Below are 15613 nucleotides of genomic sequence, written 5' to 3' on the forward strand. Positions count from 1 at the left end.
GGGAGCCGGCATACAGCTTGTGGCCAGCGTGACTAAGCCGCTTCTGGTGAACCAGAGCAGTGCACGGAAACGCCGTTTACCTTCCCGCCAGAGTGGTACCTATTTATCTACTTGCACTTTGATGTGCTTTCGAACTGCTAGGTTGGCAGGAGCAGGGACCGAGCAACGGGAGCTCACCCCGTCGCGGGGATTCGAACCGCCGACCTTCTGATCGGCAAGTCCTAGGCTCTGTGGTTTAACCCTCAGCACCACCCGCGTCCCTTAGAGAGATTTACGCACCGCTTAATCAAAGGGCCCTCGAAGCCCTTTGATTGCACATGATAAAACTGGGGATAAAACACAGCTAAAATCTACAAAGCTGGGTTTTTTTTATAAAAGTATGCATAGAATAACCATTGTTAAATCACAAATAAAATCAGCAAAACTTTTAAAATGAATATAGGAACTAAATTATGTGTCTGGGTTGTTGGCATCCATCTGTCTCGAGAGACAATGGAGTGTGCCTCTGGGGGTGTAGTCAAACCACTGCATTCGCAGCACTGATGTGACCTCCCCGAGGCACAGGACAGTATGGAGGTCCTGGGCTCCCCAGATGGCAAGACTCCCCCTCTTAGCCTCACTGATGTGGTCCAAAGGAAAGCAGAGCAATACGTTTGTCACCAGCCTGGTTGCAGGAAATGCCAGAAGGAAGATGTTATGTACTGAGTTGAATAGGATCCAAACTGCAGCAGTCTGATTGGTCCTAGAACAATAGGATCCAAAAGGCAGCAGTCTGATTGGTCCTAGAACAATAGGATTCAGAATGCAGCAGTCTGATTGGTCCTAGAACAATGCAGCAGTATGATTGGTTGGCAGGAACCACCCAATCATGCTCCAGATAGAAGTGAATCCACAACCTGATTGGCTTACAGTAGAATTCCGGAATTAGCCAATCATGTGCAGCCCATTGTGTAAATAATGTATATAAAGCAGATACCTTGAGGGGACTTCCATTCATTCCTCCTCACCACTATGAGCTGAATAAAGAGCATGAAATCACTTTGCGACTCTGAGTATATTTCAGAAGAGTTGCATAGAAAGCGCCATCCAGTCGTCTTACGGACTCCACTCTGGATTTGTGTAGAGTTTACTCCTTAACCTTTTCTTCTCCCAAAGATATCCCACAAGGCAGCAGAGATTTGGGATCAGAGTTTACCTTCTCCTAGATAGGCTACCTTCCCATCTGGGTAGGCTTGTGGAAACAATAATTCTTCAGCTAGCAGCAATCATCCTTAGCTAGCAAGATCGATGGTCAGGGATGATGGGAATTGTAAGCAGCTGGAGACCCAAGTTTGGTCTGGGTGTAATAATAATAATAATAATAATAATAATAATAATAATAACAATTTATTATTTATACCCCACCCATCTGGCTGGTTTTCCCCAGCCACTCTGGGCGGCTTCCAACAGAATATTAAAATACAATAATCTATTAAACGTTAAAAGCTTCCCTAAACAGGGCTGCCTTCAGATGTCTTCTAAAAGTCTGGAGTACAGTGGTACCTCGGGTTACAGTTGCTTCAGGTTACATACGCTTCAGGTTACAGACTCCGCTAACCCAGAAATAGTACCTCGGGTTAAGAACTTTGCTTCAGGATGAGAACAGAAATCGTGCTCCGGCAGCGCGGCAGCAGCAGGAGGCCCCATTAGCTAAAGTGGTGCTTCAGGTTAAGAACAGTTTCAGGTTAAGAACAGACCTCCAGAACGAATTACATACTTAACCCGAGGTGCCACTGTAGTTGTTGTTCTCTTTGACATCTGGTGGGAGGGCGTTCCACAGGGCAGGTGCCACTACCGAGAAGGCCCTCTGCCTGGTTCCCTGTAACTTGGCTTCTTGTACTACAAAGCACAGCGTGGACAAAGCCCCCAACCACTTTTAATTGGCCCAGCGGCAACGTTGTATCTTGGGCCTGTTGCCTCAAGTCTCCTGGGTGCCTAGAAATGCGCCTGCCTCCAGGGAACATCTTAAGCAAACAGGCTGGTTGAGATGGGCAAAAGCGGTCCTTCAGATACTGGAGTATGATGGAACACCCAAACCTCTGGGAAACGCTGGTGATGATGGAGTTGTTTGAGCCATGCTAGTTTGACAAGGCAGACAGGGCTACATGAAAGCTGTATGTGTAAGTGTGCGCAAGTCCTATCCTTATACATAACAGTAAACGGTATTAAAATTGATTCATATATTCAGCCAGTCTGTTGTGACCACACAGAGCGCAGGAGGGAATCCACGCTCCACCAGGTTGATGTCAGAGTGATATATTAATTTTACCTTTTTTAAAAAGAAAAGGAGCCGAACAATGGGCTTTGCAGTAGGAATTCTGTGCCCGTGCATCTCAGAAATGAGGCGATGGGGTAGCTTGGCGTACAATTAATAGCAGACTCCAAGCTATCTTCTGCTCACTCTATTGGGCGATTTGCATTTCTGAGAAAGTGGAGCTGCCTATGAATAAACATGAATGACGACGATTTGCAACTATGTGAGTGTGAGTGTGTATGTGTGGCATTCATATAAGACACCTGGTTGAAGTCCACATCTGTGTATATAGAGATGCTCTTTTAAATTGTTTTAAAAGCTGTTCATGATGCATGAGGGTACGGGGAAGGATACGCATTTCAACATGCCACTTATTAATATAATTATTGGTTTGATCTCGATGAAGATGTATGGCGTCTGCAAAAATTATCATTTCGTGTCCTTCTTTTCCTATTTTTTCCTTTTCCTTTTTCTTAAACCGAACCCTCTGGTGAATGATATATCTCAGGAAAATGTATTTATTCAGAACTTCATTCTGATTTAATAGAAAAATGGTTCTTGCCATGGCAATGTGGAATGCACATTTTTCTCCCCGCGCTGACTTTCAGCCGGAAGCGCTGGCTTCTTTTCTGTCGGCATTCTCTTTCTTATCAGGAAAACTTGCTCAAGATTAATTTTCCCAGCTTGCCTTCCTTTTAAACTGGCTGTTTTTCAATGCCAGTTAAAAGACAGCGTTTTGATAAATTCCCCATTGCTATGGCGCACAAGCTGAATGAAGGCGCCTGCATCAGTCTATCCCACATGAGGAAAACAACAGAAGGCGCATAAAGGACCCCTACGTACGCCTGCATGTAAGCATTATGTGTGAACTTTGTCAGATGAGGCAGGCTATCCCAATTTTCTTAAGAAGGGAACAGAGGTGGGCAAAAGACAACATTTCACACATAATGCCCCCAGTCTAAAGATATTTGTGGCATGGACCAATGGTACCAAATAGTATGGGAAACAGCCCCACTAGAAAAAATAAACTGAAACTGACATGGGGACAAACAGAAGAAGACGCCTTTTGGCTCTTCTTTATGGCTCCCCTTTATCACATACACAGCCCAACAAGACAATGACAATAATCCACCAACAGCATACAAATCAATATGGCTAACCTGATCCAAAACACCCACCCACCCCACTCACACATGAAAACAAAGATCACCACAGCCAATCACAAACAAACAACCACACCCTAGGCTAACCCCAACCTCTCTCACCACCAAAGGAACACAAGTGAACAGCACAAGCAACGCTGACACCAAACCCTGCATACATTAAGCATAATAGAAACATCACCACCCGACCCCACCCCCACCCATCTTCCCCCACTCCACCCCTTTTTTTTCTCCCCCTAATGTCTCAACAAATGAAACGGATTTGTAAAAATGTTACATGGAAAAAATACGAGAGGCATTACACATACTTCTGTAAAACAAGAAGATCTTTAATTTAAAAAAGTGAAGAAGAAAAATAAAGACACTTGTGGCGAGATCCTGCCTTTTAAACCATGCAAGAACTGCACGCACGAGCCAATGCAGACAGACCGCCTAGGGTTTTAAAAATAAAGTTGGGTTTATAGTAGCAGAGTTAGCAGAAGATGGAGGTACCCGGTCTCACCACCCGTTCTGTCTCCCCCCACCCATCCTGTGACATAAACTAGCACTGAAAGTTTACCTGCATTTACATGGATGGCGTTGGGATTCTAAACCTACATGGTAGAAGCTAGTTTCTCACAGATACATCATGCAGGAGACAGAGAGCTTGAGCTTGGGAATTTTGGGGCTTGGGAATTGCTATGTACTGAGTTGAATAGGATCCAAACTGCAGCAGTCTGATTGGTCCTAGAACAATAGGATTCAGAATGCAGCAGTCTGATTGGTCCTAGAACAATGCAGCAGTATGATTCATGCTCCAGATAGAAGTGAATCCACAACCTGATTGGCTTACAGTAGAATTCCGGAATTAGCCAATCATGTGCAGCCCATTGTGTAAATAATGTATATAAAGCAGATACTTTGAGGGGACATTCATTCATTCCTCCTCACCACTATGAGCTGAATAAAGAGCATGAAATCACTTTGCGACTCTGAGTATATTTCAGGAATTTTTGGGCTCAAGCTTGGGCTTGAGCTTGGGAATTTTTCTGGAAAACACAAAATGTATATTCCCCTATCTTACCTGTTGGTCACAACCCTGCCCTCTGCTGCCTAGAGGCATGCAAGGTTGCTTACACCCAATAGTCCAAGCCAGCCCTATGTTTTTCCCCAGACCGGTGCCCTCCAGATGTTAATAATAATAATAATAATAATAATAATAATAATAATAATAATAATTTATACCCTGCCCTCCCCGGCCTGAGCCAGGCTCAGGGCAGCTAACACCAGTAAAATTGCAGTAAAAACATAATGGGGGGCGGGGACAATTTAAAATACAGGTTAAAATGCAATTTAAAATGCAGCCTCATTTTAAAAGTAGCCCATAGATCAAAACCATAAGGGGAGGGAAACATAAGGGTCAGACTGAGTCCAAACCAAAGGCCAGACGGAACAGCTCTGTCTTGCAGGCCCTGCGGAAAGAAATCAAGTCCTGCAGGGCCCTAGTCTCTTGTGACAGATCGTTCCACCAAGTCAGGGCCAGTACTGAAAAGGCCCTGGCCCTAGTTGAGACCAATCTAACCACCTTGTGACTTGGGACCTTCAAAATGTTGTCATTTGTGGACCTTAAGGTCCTCTGCGGGGCATACCAGGAGAGGCGGTCCCGTAGGTACGTGGGTTCTAGGCCGCATAGGGCTTTAAAGGTCAAAAGGTAAAGGTAAAGGGACCCCTGACCATTAGGTCCAGTCATAGCCGACTCTGGCGTTGTGGTGCTCATCTCGCTTTATTGGCCGAGGGAGCCGGCATACAGCTTCCGGGTCATGTGGCCAGCATGACTAAGCCGCTCCTGGCGAACCAGAGCAGAGCACGGAAACGCCATTTATCTTCCCGCCGGAGCGGTACCTATTTATCTACTTGCACTTTGACATGCTTTCGAAATGCTAGGTTGGCAGGAACAGGGACCGAGCAACGGGAGCTCACCCCGTCACAGGGATTCGAACCGCTGACCTTCTGATCGGCAAGTCCTAGACTCTGTGGTTTAACCCACAGCGCCACCTGTGTCCCTTTTAAAGGTCAAAACCAGCACCTTAAACCTGACCCTGTACTCCACTGGGAGCCAGTACAGTTGGTAAAGCACTGGATGAATGTGATCCCGCGGCAAGGACCCCATAAGGAGCCTCGCCGCGGCATTCTGCACCCACTGGAGTTTCTGGGTCAGCTTCAAGGGCAACCCCGCGTAGAGCGAGTTACAATAATCAAGCCTGGAGGTGACCGTTGCATGGATAACAGTGGCCAGATCAGGGTGATCAGTTTTGGACTACAAACCAGCTGGAGCTAACATGGCCAACGGTCAGGAATAATGGGAGACATAATCCAAAACATATAAAGGGCACCATTTTAGGGAAGGTTGGTCTAAAGGCATGTCTGCTGTACAGATTTAAACTGGTTCCTAGCATGCCTGTTCATAGCTGTCAAGTGTCCCTTATTTGGCGGGACAGTCCCTTATCCCAGCGCCATGTTCCGCTGCTGTCCCTTATTGATGAGGCTTCGTTTGGCTGCTGGCTGGGCTTTCTGCCTTTGGCTCGGAAGGGCTCAGAAGTTGAATATACCTGTGCCTGGAAAATCCCTTATTTTGGCTGCTGATCCCTTATTTTCGAGGCTGCTGGTCCCTTATTTTCAAATCTGTAAGTTGACAGCTATGTGCATGTTGCTCATGGCCTCCTACGAAAAACACTTGGGAAATGTAGTTCTGCAACAGGACTAGGGATCTTTCCCTGTGAATTCACTGTCTCCATCACACCATGGTTGCAAGTCCCAAGAATATTTGGAGAAAGCCAATACAGATTATTTCAATCTTGTTTAAATTTGTAATAAGGAAGCTGTTGAACATATTCTCTGAACAATACTTCCTATGATTTATTAAACCAGTTTCGATATAATTTTAATGTGTGTTTTAGAGGAATCTTCTGGCTTGGATTTATTTTTGGGTCTCTTGTTAAGTTATTCAGTCCAGAAAGCTAGGTCAGTATAGTTGTCCAGAGGCAATGCCACATCCTACAAAAATAGGAAGAAATTCACATAGCCCATCATTTCCAGCCTGGGACCCAAAGCAGTTTAGGTGAACACGACACTCCTTTTGCAGATGTGAATGCAAGGAGTTTTGTCATCTGTCTTGACACGGGGGTGCAGTCTCCAAGGACAAGTCCCACAGATAAAGTTTCCAAAGGAAAGTCGCATGTACTATTTTCTGTTGTTTGGGCTCACTCTTGTTCTTCCTATATTAGGCGCCGCAGCTCAGGCGCCACTGCCTATCTGTAAAATGGAAATAGCAGAGACCTAGCTCACAGGATGTGCGTGAAATATGCCTTTCAAGGTAGAATTTTACATCTAAATAATAACGCCATCATTTCTGAAGGGAAAGTAATCCATTTAACAAAGAAATGTTGTGTATCTGCAAGCAGGCGGATGCCGCATTGTTTGACAGTCCATATCCTTTTATGTTTGCCTACAGGTTGGAATAATAGAAGACTTCTTATACCAATTAGAAGATAGTTTCTTAAAGACCAAAAAACTCAGAACAGCAAGGCGGCAGAAAATGAAAATGAAGCGGCTTCAAAGCAAACAGGCATGCTAGGCCTACTGGGGGAAGAGGCCCCCATCCTGCACCAGAGATGGCAAGAGAGGACATTAATATAGCAGGAGTCTGACAGCTGGGACAACAAAGGCCAGCCTTCAAATTAATGAGGTGTCCTCTCCGTAAGGCTCATCTTTTAGCAACAAGCTCCTGCACTTCATTAGTCTCATCTGACAGGAATAAAAACGTTCATGGGATGCTTGACTGGATTCTTATGCAGAATGGGCTTGTTTATCCAAACCTGGTGGGGAATTTGGATCGCTGCAACATCCCCTTGCGTTAGGCATATAACGCAACCAGCCAGGTCTTGGGAGAGGTCTTTTGTAATCCAGAATTAAGCAAAGCACGGGAATGTAAGGAGGAGCTTTCCGTGTGCGAGGTTTTGGGGGACGGACGCAGCTCAGTGGTAGAGCAACTGCTGCCCATTCCAAAGGTCCCAGGTTTTATACCTGGCATCTTCCAGCAGGGCTGGGAGACAGCGGCGGAGCCTATGCCCACGCTGCCCAGGACGGGAACACTCCCGAGGGAGGGGCAAGGAGGGTGCCCTTCCAGGTGCAGGATAGCCACTCGGGTGCAAGGAGTGGCACACATGCCCTGCAGCCGGGGGCAGAGCAAGCCGCCCATGGGAGACATTTGGCACGCCGCACGCCTGTGACTCCCAAGCCTCCCCCCAGCTGTCAAAGCGAAGGGCAAAGGGTGTGCTGGTCCCACGGGTTACCCGAGAGGCGAGGTCCAAGTCCGGTCCATGGTCAAAGGTGCAATGAGGAGGCAGTCCGTAGTAGCTGAAGCTGGGTGCAGGGCAGGGAGTCGGGTGAGGTCAGGAACAGGTTTGCAAAGAGAACTCTCTCCCAAAAGAGAGCCTCAGTTTCCTTTATTTTTTAGGTAAAACTTGAAATTTAGTTGTTGCTGTTTTAAAAGAATATATTTAGAGACCCGCCATAACCCAAAGTGCTATCATTTACATAACTTGTGTGTGAACCCAGCACTTCTTTCAGACTATTCACATGTGTGGCTTCTTTCTTTTGCCATCGACTGCATCCCGATCAAGCTTTGGCTAGCATGGTTGGCTTCCTCCGCCAGATACCTGTGGTTTTCTCACCACCCACCCATGGAATATATTGCCTCCTAAAACCCAGCAAGGTTTTCGTAAGTTCCTAAATCAAAATGCATGCAGAAAAATAAAATAAAAGCCACACGAACCCACCAGCACGATAACAGCTTGAATTATGCAACTGCGACTCAAAGAGATTGTGTGATGGAATCAAAAATTGATCAAATGTTTTCTGCATAATCCAAGGTGGTGTGGACTCTGAGATGGGGCACAATGGCGGAACAGGTAATTGTGTGGGTTTTTTTGGGGGGGTGTTCCTAACAGGCTGACACACGTTCCTTTCTGATGAAGGCATGCGAGGTAAATAGGAAGGTGGATGCCACAAGCGTCATTAAATAGTGCCTTCTAAATTTTTCTAGCTTTCTTAAAGCAGCAGGTTCAGAAAAGAAAACTCTCTGGTGCTGGACCTCAAGGGTCTCATGGCACCTCCCATGTCATGCAGCATAAGAACAAAGTTGCCCAGGGCTGGCTGGAGACCTTTGGCCACCTGGAGCAAAGGGCAAGATGGAGCGCTCCTTCCAAATCTGTGTATAAGATCCAACCAGTATTAGAGTCTCACTTCAACAATGGTGATAGGATGGCTTTCTCCACTGCATCCAAGGACAACAGGCTAAATCATACCTTATCCTCTAATGCAGGGAAAGCCAACATGGTGCCCTCCATAGGTTCTCCCATTATCCCCCAATGTTCGCCTTCCAAGTTGGACCTGACAGGAGCTGGAGAGCTACCCTTGCCCTAATGCCTTGCTGTTGCTCTCTGGTCCCCAGAATATGCTGCCCAATGCAGCCAACGCCTCACTCTGTCCAATGGCAGAGCTGGCCCTGAACATCTCTTCAAAGGGATCCATACCCTCCAACATTCCTCTGATGAAAAGAGGGACATCCTATTCCATACCCTCCAACATTTAGCCAATGAAAATAGAGACGTCCTAAAGAAAAGTGGGACATTCTGGGATCAAATCAGAAACTGGGGCAGCTTCTATAAAACTGGGGACTGTCCCTGGAAAATAGGGACATTTGGAGGGTCTGGAGATCTGTGTGAAATTGCCCCAGTGCTCCCTTCAGGGTTGGCAAAAACTTTTTACCAGTCCCTTTAGCTGAACCAGCTGAAACATCCCAGTTTTGATACGCGGGATATTGGCGGGTATGCTATACACTTAACCTGAAAGTAAACCCTATTGCACTCCAGTAGGGTTTTTTCTGAGTATGCCTGCAGAGGATTGTGCTGTTGGCTGATTTATTTGATGTCGCCAGTGGGACCCTTTACAAGACTTGCCTTATATGTATATTGACAACATGCCCAATAAATAGATGGGTGCGTGTGACCTCTTAAATACTTTGGACTGGTGCTCACTGGAACGTTTGCTTTTTCAAAATAAATAGACCGCACTCCAAAATAGTCCAGTAAGCAAAGGACCCGGCCTGTGCTCCATTCTACAAGGTTTGCCAAGATTTCAAGTACTCAGGTCCCGTAAAATGTAGTGATTTCTAATATGGCTACTGCGGTAAGTGGTTTCTCTGCAGGGAAGCACCAACACAATTCCTTGCCAAGGGTGTAAGGGGCCTTCGATATTGCCTCTCCTGAGGTGGAAGCTGACAGCCAGAGCCAATGGGAGCTGGCTGAGGTTGGGGGGCAGAGTCCCATTCACCCTATTGAACCAGCCCCCACTGAGGCCTCCCCGAAGCATGGAACCCGCATTGGGGCCTACTTTGCAACAAGTCCTCACACAAACACTCCGAAGCAAAGTAGTGAGGGACCATATCTGGCAAAGATCCCTCTCCAGATACTTTTGTAGAGCGCCAAAAATAAACCAGAGGACAAAAAAAAAATTTCAAGACAACGGAAACAACTTTTTGAGGGCTTCCTATGGAAAATGCCTGGCCTCCTCGAATGTTGAAGAAACCAAGTGTGCGGCAAGATTAAATTATATAAAGGCGGTGGTGGGAAAGTGGTACCCACTGAGAAGTTAAATGATTTGCCTAAGGGCAACAGCACGAGGCAAAGAAGGAAAAGAAACCCAGAGGATGAAAATACCACCATGCAGTAATTACAATCAAAGGACAAATTCAGAAATGCGCAGATCTGCCCTTGCTGTTCTTCAAGAATAGCACCTGGCAATCTCCTCTAGGCCACGGCCTTCTTTTAATCTTCTGACCAACCGAGAATGGTGGGTCTGCATTCTTCCAGGTGCCCCTTTTCTTTTTTTTAACATTTCTTTCTCTCTCTCTCTCTCTTTTTGCAACAATTATTGTCACAAAGAGCAGATTTAACAGCGAGCCTTTTTCTTGTTACAATCCTTCACGAGGCAATGCCAAATCTGGGACGCCTTTGTGCCGCCTATGAGAGATGATAATAGAATGTATTACCCTGACCTTTTCCGTTTGCTTGGCAATGCTATCGGGGAGCCTTCCCTCTCTCTCTCTCTCCTCCCTTCTTAACCACCTCATTAACCTGGGAGGGGGAGAAAGGAGGAATGGACAGACAATTAGCCTACAGAATATTAAAAAGGTTAACACTGAATGGCAAACCCCCCCCCCCCCGACTGCAAGTGTTGGAAATCTGGTATCATGTTCTGCTTTCATAAGCCTCACACACCTAACTGAATAAACCTGGCGGGGAGGGAGGGCTTTGCTTTTGCACATGGCCAAAGATAGAGAGATTGATAAAAATAAAAAATAAGAAGAGCAGGTGGCTATTTCCATTCTAAAAGGTGAACGTTTCTCCCCAAGTCGTGGAGGGGCATGAGAAAGAAAAACGAGGGTGCCTGGATAAATAGTCTTTGATTCCTGGTGACTAAGCGAAGTGTCTCACAGTTATGATCTACCTGGGCCTGAAATTAGATGTTTCGCATGTGGGAGGAAAAGATGAAAGAAAAAAACTGTCTGGCACCCAAAGCTAGAAAAGGCTTGTCCTGCTTACGCCTCATTAAAATGAACAGGATCCAAGTTTGGTCATGACTCACTCACTTTCAACGGGACAAGAGACGCAACTGGCTTTCTGAGTTTGGGGCATAATTCGTGAGTCTTGAGACAGCAGAGAAGGAGGGGAGGGTTTTCCCATGGCCCTCCAGATGTTGTTGGACTCTGACTCCCATCAGCCCATCGGCATGGCCAATGGTTGGAGATGATGGGATCCGTAGTCCTTTCCCTTCCGAACTCCTGAATTATAAGACCTGGAACTTGTTGAAACGCCCAGGCCCGTCCCTCCCATGCCTCCTCTGCTGATGCTGCAATATTGGTTCTCTCTTTTATTCATCACTGTGATACCAGCTCTCATTGATCTATTTACTGGCACATTCCCTGCATTAGTCTCGACACCTGCAGTTCTGGACGCTCACTTGTTCGGTTTGGCCAATCTCAGCGGCAGGCCGAGAGCATGCGGTGACTGGAAATCATTACAAACCTGATGCGGATTCAATCTCTTGACCTACGAGTCAAGTTCTGAATTTCATTACCCAGTTAATTCTCTCGAGATCCATTTCCTAATTCAATTAGCCATCTCAACAGCACTCCTCCTCCCCCTCCTCCCCCTGTTATTCCTACTGGCCACCCACGTCTAGTACATGGCAAAACTCATGGACCTAGAACCAGCTTGGAAAGTGCGTGAATGGCTGGCTAATGTGTTAGACTTAAGTTGGAAGTCATTATTATTTTATTTATATACTGCAGTGGCTCCCTGTTTGTGGAATGCTCTCCCCCAGGAAGTTCGCCAGGCGCCTTCATTATACACCTTTAGGCGCCAGGCAGAAACATTCCTCTTTAACTGACCTTTGGCTGATTGACATCCAATGCCCTTTTAAAGTGTGTTGTGGAGGGGGGGTCATTGGGTTGTCTTTGTTTTTATTATGTATTTTGTGTTTTTTATATTGTGATTTTATGATGTGAACCACCCTGAGATCTATGGGTACAGGACAGTATACTACTACTACAGTGGTACCTCGGGATACAGACGCTTCAGGTTACAGACTCCGCTAACCCAGAAATATTAACTCAGGTTAAGAACTTTGCTTCAGGATGAGAACAGAAATTGTGCTCCAGTAGCGCGGCGGCAGCAGGAGGCCCCATTAGCTAAAGTGGTGCTTCAGGTTAAGAACAGTTCCAGGTTAAAAATGGACCTCCGGAACGAATTAAGTACTTAACCCGAGGTATTAGTATTACTACTAATAATAATAACAAATGTGAAAACATAAAAGCAATTCACCATTAAAACACACAGTGGCATTAAAACATCCCTAATTAAGGCAATGAAACAAAGAATCAAAAAGCATAACAATTAAAACCGCTTTCAAAGGTTAAAAGAACAAAACCAAAAGTCCAGTTTAGGGGAATGGTTGCCTAAACAGGTGTGTCTTCAGGACCCGGCAGCATGCCAATACTGATGGGGCTTCTCATATTTTGGCAGGGAGAGCCTTTCACAACACTGGCGCCACAGTGAGAAAGCCTGCCTCTGAGTTACCATAAGCCGATAATCATCAGGCTGTGGCTGATGTTCATACTGTACTGCCTGTTGATATCAAGCCTTGTCATTCAGAGGCATTTGGCACTCTCCAGGTGCCCGGCTTGATTCCTTGTTGGCCTCCCCCGTCAGCGACTCCCGGCAAGACAAGGCGAGGTCTTTATCGGCCGATCCTTCTTCAAACGTGAGAAGAACACAGCCACTCCTCCTCCCTCACTCCCTGCCATCCCCAGGGAGGGGAAAGAGACAGACAGAAATGTATTTACATGCCTTTATTTCTGTCTTTCCTCAGTGCAGAGAACAACATGTCTGCACTCTCTGATACCCAGCTGCAGAGTGAGAAATAACTCCACCCATGTACTTCCAGTACAGGGTCATGTGACACTCTGAGCTAACATCCGGTGCTCAGTGCACATAATAGACTGTTCCTTGTTCCCACGGTACAGTCCCAAAACATCAACATCCTGTTTGGCTTTCCAGCCATCTGGAGCACTCAGCAGCATTGCTCCTTTTTCGTAACAACCTCCCCCAAAAGAATCAATGCGTGTTGCGGCAAGCAAAGCGTGATCCAGAGAAGAAAACAAACAGTTGTTATACACATAACACTCCCCTGTTGTTTCAGTTCCACCCTTGGAACTACCCGCCACTGGTTTCCCCAGTGTACCTCTCTGGTTGTCTGGCTTCCAAGGAATGAGTGCATCTGCATTACCTTGGCTAGCAACTCTCTGTTGTGTCTTTGTCTCTGACTTAGACACAGCTCCAACCTGTCCTCGGTTGTGTACAACAGCAACACATGCAACAGCTAAGTTAGCATACTCTTCTGAGTACCTTTTGGGTGGTTCACCCTTTGTGACTCTCACAGACCTGCGTATGAGGTGCTGATCCTCTCTGCTCACTGGTTCTGTCTCAGGACTCCTAGGAGAACCAGTTCCAACAGTAAACAGTGGTTCAACCTTCACCTGTGAAGGTCTATCCATTGTGTGAGATTTCCTCTCAATGACTGTGACAACAGAGCTCTCTGAGCTATCACTGTCGCTCTCAGTACCACTGTACTCTGTGAAATCATCATCATCATCTGAATCGTCCTCTGTGGGAAATGTGTGTGCTATCACTCTCTCCTTTTCAGGAGCATTCTCTAGAAATTTTGTGAGAATCACCTGACCAGATTCAGACAAAATTACTCTGTAGAGACCCTTTTCATATCCCACAAAAATGCCTCTGGCATTCTTTACTCCACCTGGAGCTTCTGTCCTCACATGAGACCCAAAAACCTTGAAATGGGCAACAGAAGGTTTTCTCTGGAACAGTTTCTCAAAAGGAGAACTTCCCAACTCTTTCGAAACCTTTCTTACCCACGCATAACTAAACGACATGAGTGACTCCGCCCAGAACTCATGTGGCAGATGTGAACTAAGCAATTGCGCATTCATTCCCTTTTGCAATTCTTTGTTCACTTTTACACAAACACCCCTGTTCCACGCTTCCGCTGAAACAGCAATCTTGTGTCTGATCCCCTTCTTCTGCAGGAACCTCTGGAAATCCTGTAAAAGAAAAATCTGCTTCTCATCTGTCAAAAGACAATCAATGTTAGCATCATGCATGTCTTTAACCTTGTCACAAAACTCTTGAAACCTTTCCAAGGCTTCCTGTGGTTTCTTTAACACATAAACCCAGACAAAGTTAGAGAAATGATCCACACACACAAGATAAAATCTTGCATTGCCTCTAGATGGTTCTAGAGGACCAATCACATCAGCATACACCCGCTGAAACGCTCTGTCGACCCTGGCCACCTTCTTGGCGCTCGTTTTGGTCACACCTGCAAGAGAAATCATGTTAGACTCAGAATTACATTCCATGTAATCACTTTGGTCAAAAGTCAACAAATACAGTCCATCTTTCTGTCTGGCAGAAAGATATAACTCTCCATCTTTGAAGATCTCGCAGCTCTTATCATCATAGGACAGTCTCAGTCCTTTCTTTGCAATCTGCGAAACACTCAGCAGATTGAACTTCAGTTCAGGAACCAAGTAAACATTGTGTATTGTCAAGTTCAGACTCTTAAGATAGACAGTGCCAACCCTGGTCGCTTCCAGCTTCTGACCGTTGGCTTGTTCCACAGCGAAGCTTTGCTTCTTAAACGTCGAAAAGAGTCCTCTGTGCGGGGACATATGAAAATTACAGCCCGTATCGATTACAAAAGAGTGTCCAACATCTGGCGTGGTTCCTTTCGCCATCAGGGCCTTTGCAGGTTTCACCGAAGACTTGGTATGACCTTTGCCTGCTGCCTCAGGCTTTGCTGAGCGGCCCTTCGCTCCTTTCGGCTGGCGTGGCTTCTTGCAGTTCCGCTGAAGATGCCCAGTCTGTCCGCAATTGTAGCATCAGACAACGTTCAAAGCTACAGCATCCTCTCCAGTAGCAACATCAGTGGGGGAATTAGAACTCCGTTCTTTCCCTCCCCCTGTCCTTCACTTCCAGTGCAGCATGCCGGCTGTGTTCATCCTGAACCACGGCACTCAGGGGCACTCCCCCCTTCTTGGCATCCATGCTGAATCCAAGCCTCAGCTCTCCACTCTCGAGCTAGTTAAAATCCAAAAGCTCCTTTTGAGCTGTCTTTCTGCCTGTCTCTCAGGCAGGCAATCTCCAAGCTGTCTCAAAGTCAAAACAACTTTCGCTTTCCCGGCTCTGACTGAGCCAGCCCCAGGTGTCAGTAGTTTTCCACTGGCCTGACTGTCGTTGCTTAGCAACTGTGCATACCTCTCATCCTTATCTCGCCGCAAGAATTTCTGGTATGCAAGCCTTTACTCTCAGAGCTGTTTTTTTTTTTCAAACGCAGCTCTCGTGAACCAGAGAATAAATCAATCTGCATTCACACTTTTAGCCCGATATTCAGCATACCTTTTTGGGGCTCCGTTGCTTGGAAAACACCCCCTCTTGGGGCCAGCCGTCTGTTCAGCTTCTGGCTGCAATTGCAGACG

General features: G+C 46.3%; 1 protein-coding gene and 1 long non-coding RNA gene across 2 annotated transcripts in view; both read left to right on the top strand.

The window, feature by feature from the left end:
* SPATA16 (spermatogenesis associated 16) overlaps nt 1-7266 on the top strand; it is a 163248-nt gene extending 155982 nt beyond the window's left edge. The window contains exon 11 of the mRNA XM_083613339.1: nt 6947-7266. Coding sequence (XP_083469465.1) covers nt 6947-7069 — 123 coding nt within the window. The 3' untranslated portion in view covers nt 7070-7266. The remainder of the gene's footprint in view (nt 1-6946) is intronic.
* The window catches only part of LOC310762476, a 531937-nt gene that overhangs the window by 417852 nt on the left and 98472 nt on the right, over nt 1-15613 (top strand). The window lies entirely within an intron of this gene.

Source organism: Podarcis filfolensis (assembly GCF_964270895.1).
Source record: "Podarcis filfolensis genome assembly, chromosome: 5".
Lineage (NCBI taxonomy): Eukaryota > Metazoa > Chordata > Lepidosauria > Squamata > Lacertidae > Podarcis > Podarcis filfolensis.